General features: G+C 64.2%; 1 protein-coding gene across 1 annotated transcript in view; it reads right to left on the minus strand.

Moving 5' to 3' along the window:
• Positions 1-3,621, minus strand: part of CROCC (ciliary rootlet coiled-coil, rootletin) — a 29,246-nt gene that overhangs the window by 21,911 nt on the left and 3,714 nt on the right. The window contains exons 3-10 of the mRNA XM_027693153.1: positions 3,254-3,439; positions 3,098-3,181; positions 2,929-3,020; positions 2,371-2,536; positions 1,256-1,362; positions 967-1,173; positions 782-878; positions 612-707 (exon numbers count right to left, since the gene is read on the minus strand). Coding sequence (XP_027548954.1) covers positions 612-707; positions 782-878; positions 967-1,173; positions 1,256-1,362; positions 2,371-2,536; positions 2,929-3,020; positions 3,098-3,181; positions 3,254-3,439 — 1,035 coding nt within the window. The remainder of the gene's footprint in view (positions 1-611; positions 708-781; positions 879-966; positions 1,174-1,255; positions 1,363-2,370; positions 2,537-2,928; positions 3,021-3,097; positions 3,182-3,253; positions 3,440-3,621) is intronic.

Below are 3,621 nucleotides of genomic sequence, written 5' to 3' on the forward strand. Positions count from 1 at the left end.
CGGGAAAGGGGAAACCGAGGCGGGAAAGGGGAAACCGAGGCGGGAAATGGGGAAATGAAATGAGAAAAGGTAAAGAGATACGGAATCAAGGGAAGGGGAAACAGAGGTGGGAAAGCGAAAACTGGGGCGGGAAAGGGGGAACTGAGGCGGGAAAGGGGGAACTGAAATGAGAAAAGGGAAACGGAATCAAGGGAAGGGGAAACAGAGGTGGGAAAGGGAAAACTGAGGCAGAAAAGGGGGAACTGAGTCAAGGGAAGCAAAACTCAAGCAGAGAAAGGGAAATGGAGTCATGGGATGAGGAAGCTGAGATGGGAAAGGGGAAACTGATGTGGGGAAGGAAGGGGAAGCCAAGTGAAGGAAAGGGGAAGTTGTGTCAAGAAAAGCAGAAACTGAGGAAGGGGGATACAGAGTCAAGAGATGGGAAAAAACTGAGATGGGAAAGGGGAAACTGAGTCAAGGAAGGGGGAAACTGAGGCAAGGGAGGAAAGGGAAACCGAGGAAGGGAAGGAAGGGGAGAATGGGACAGGGGAGGAAGGGGAAACTGAGTCAAGGGATAAGGAAACTGAGGTGGGAAAGGGGAAACGCAGGCAGGGCCGGGCTGTCCCCAGCACCTGGGTGACGTCGTGCAGGGTGTGGCGGAGCAGCTCCAGCTCCGAGCGCAGCGCCTGCACCTCCTCCGGCGGCGGATCCCGGGCACGCGCGGCCTCCTGGAAACACCCCCGGGCATCAGGGGCCGGTCCCGGATCACCCCCCGAGCCCAGTGCCCCCGAGCCGCACCCACCAGCTCCCGCAGCTGCAGGGTCAGCGCCTGCACCGCCCGCTCCCTCTCCTCGTCCTCGCCCCGCCGCCGCTCCAGCGCCGCCGTCAGCTCGGCCAGCCTGCGGCACACGCCGGGAAGTGCCGGGAAGCGCCGCGGTCCCCGCAGCCACCCCCAGAACCCCCCGAGCCCCCCCGGACCCTCCCTACTTGGCTCCCAGGGCGGATTTCTCCAGGTCGGCATCCCGTGCCCTCGCCGCCAGCTGCTCCTCCAGCTGTGCCAGGCGCAGCTCCCGCCGCTCCCGCGCCGCTCCCGCCTGGCTCTCGGCCAGGCGCAGGTTGGCCCCCAGGGCCAGGCAGGCGGCGTGGGCGGCGCGGCCCGCCCGGGAAACCTCGTGGCCCAGCTCCGACAGGTCCCTGCGGGGGGAGATGCGGGGGGGGCAGCCGGAGGCCCTCGGGAACCCCCAGGGATCCCCCCCGGCCGGGATCCCCCGCTGACCTCTCGGTGCTGGATTTCATGTCCCCGAAGTGCCGCCGCAGAGCCACCACCTGCCTCCAGAGGGTGAGGAGCCGGCTGTGCTCCGTGCTGAAGTAGGCGTTGAAGGACTGCGGGGGGGTGGAGGGGGGTCAGCGCCCGCTGGGAGACCCACCAAGCTACCCAAATTCCCGAATATCCCCCTGGCCACGCCCATCACCCCGCGGTGCTGCACCGCCCCCCCGCCCCAATTCCTTCTGGCACAGAGAGGGATGGGGGCACATCCCTCTGCCTGGCACCCCCTCCCCATCGTGTCCCACGTGCCCTGTACCCCCAAATCCATCTCTGTGCAGCATTCCCTGTGGCCCCACATGCCTCTTAGTGCTCCTGTATCATTTTCCATGGTGCATCCCTGCATCCTCCTGCCTCACAGCCCCTTCCCATCACACGTCACATCCCCAAGTTCTTCTCCAGGCAACATCCCCCATGACCCTGCATCACTCCTGGTGGTCCTGGAGACTTTCCATGGTGCTTCCCTCTGACTCATATTCCCTTCCCACCACAAGCCACATCCCCTGCACTCCCAAAGTCTTCTCCATGCAACATCTTCCATAGTCCTGTACCCCTCCTGGTGCTCCTGCATCCCCTTCCATGTCACAGCCCCCGTGGTCCCACATCCCTCCTGCTGGTCCTGCATCCCTTTCCATGAGGCATCCCTGCATTATATCCCCTTCCCATCACAAGCCACATCCCCTGCACTCCCAAATTCTTCTCTATGTAACATCCCACATGACCCTGCATCCTTCCTGGTGATCCTGGAGACTTTCCATGATGCTTCCCTCTGACTCATATTCCCTTTCCATCACGTGCCACCTCCCCTGCACCCCCAAATTTTCCTTGCCACATCCCCCGTGGTCCCACATCCCTCCCAGTGATCCTGCATCCCTTTCCATGATACATCCCTGCATTATATCCCCTTCCCATCACGTGCCACATCCCCTGCGCTCCCAAATGGAACGTCCCACAAGACCCTCCATCCCTCTCCGTGATCCCGCATCCCTTTCCAAGCCACATCCCTCTGCCTCACAGCCCTCCCTGACGGATCCCTGCCTCCCCCCGCATTCCAGGGCCCCCCAGACCTCCTCCTCGCGCCTCCACTCCGCCTCCCTCTGCTCCAGCTCATCTCTGCTCCGTGCCCAGTCCGCCGTGAGCTTCCGGATGTCCTCGCTCAGCGCCGCGTTGGCCACGTTGGCCTGTTCCAGCTGCTCCCGCAGCATCGAGTTCACCTGCACCAGGCTGCTGCTCCTGGGAGGGGGACACAGGGGCACATGGAGCATCCCACCGGGAATGCCCACACCTCCCCAGGGACCCCCACTCTGCTGCTCCTGGGATGGGGAGGGAGGGGATGGATGGATGGATGGAACGTCCTCCCGGGAACTCCCACATCTTCCCCAGGGATCCCGCTTACCTCTGCTGCTCCTGGGATGGAGGGAATGGAGGGGATACCCCTCCTGGGAATCCCCACACCTTCCTGGGGATCCCACTCACCTCTGCTGCTCCTGGGATGGGGGAGATCCCCCTCCTGGGAATCCCCAAACCTCCCCAAGGATCCCACTCACCTCCTGGGTTGGGGGATCACCGTGTCTGGAGCATCCCCCTCCCGGGAATCCCCCCATCCCTCCAGGGATCCCACTCACCTCTGCTGCTCCTCTTCCAGCCGGATCAGGGCGTTCTCCAGCTCGTTGCTGCTCTCCTCCTCCGGCTGGGAGCCGCTGGCATCCAGCTGGATCTGTGGGAACATCCCGCTCGCCACCACCTCGATTTGGGGGGGTTCGGGGCGGGAGACCCCCCGGGCCCCTCCCTCACCGTCAGCCTCTCCTGCTCCAGCTCCGTCGCCTTCTCCAGCAGCTGCTGCTCCACTTCCCCACATTTCTTCTTGTACTGCAGCACCTGCGGGGGGACGGGGGGGTGACACCCGGGGGGGCTCCCAGACCGTCCCTGCTCCCCCCGGGAAGGATTTACCTTGGCCTGGAGCTTCTGCACGAGCTGGGCCTGTCTCTGCTGCCCCTCCTGGTAGGCCTGGAGCTTCCGCTTGTAGGCGGCTTGTTCCTCCTCCAGGAGCCTCCGGAGCTCGATGTTGTGCTGGGCCAGGCTCCGGCTCTCGGCCGCTTCCCGCTCTCCCGCCTCCGTGCGCAGGGATTGCTCCAGCTGGGAGAGGGGTGGGATACGGGCTGGCACCCCCCGAGCACCCCCGGGTGTCGCTCACCACGTCCCAGGAAAGCCGGGGGGGTCCCACAGCAAACCCTGGAGAGCCACAGCCAACCCCCCACCCCAGATCCCAGCTTCCCCCCCAAATCCCACCTTCCCCCCCAAATCCCACCTTCCCCCCC

This window comes from Neopelma chrysocephalum, unplaced genomic scaffold (genome assembly GCF_003984885.1).
Source record: "Neopelma chrysocephalum unplaced genomic scaffold, ASM398488v2 Primary Assembly neopelma1_90, whole genome shotgun sequence".
Lineage (NCBI taxonomy): Eukaryota > Metazoa > Chordata > Aves > Passeriformes > Pipridae > Neopelma > Neopelma chrysocephalum.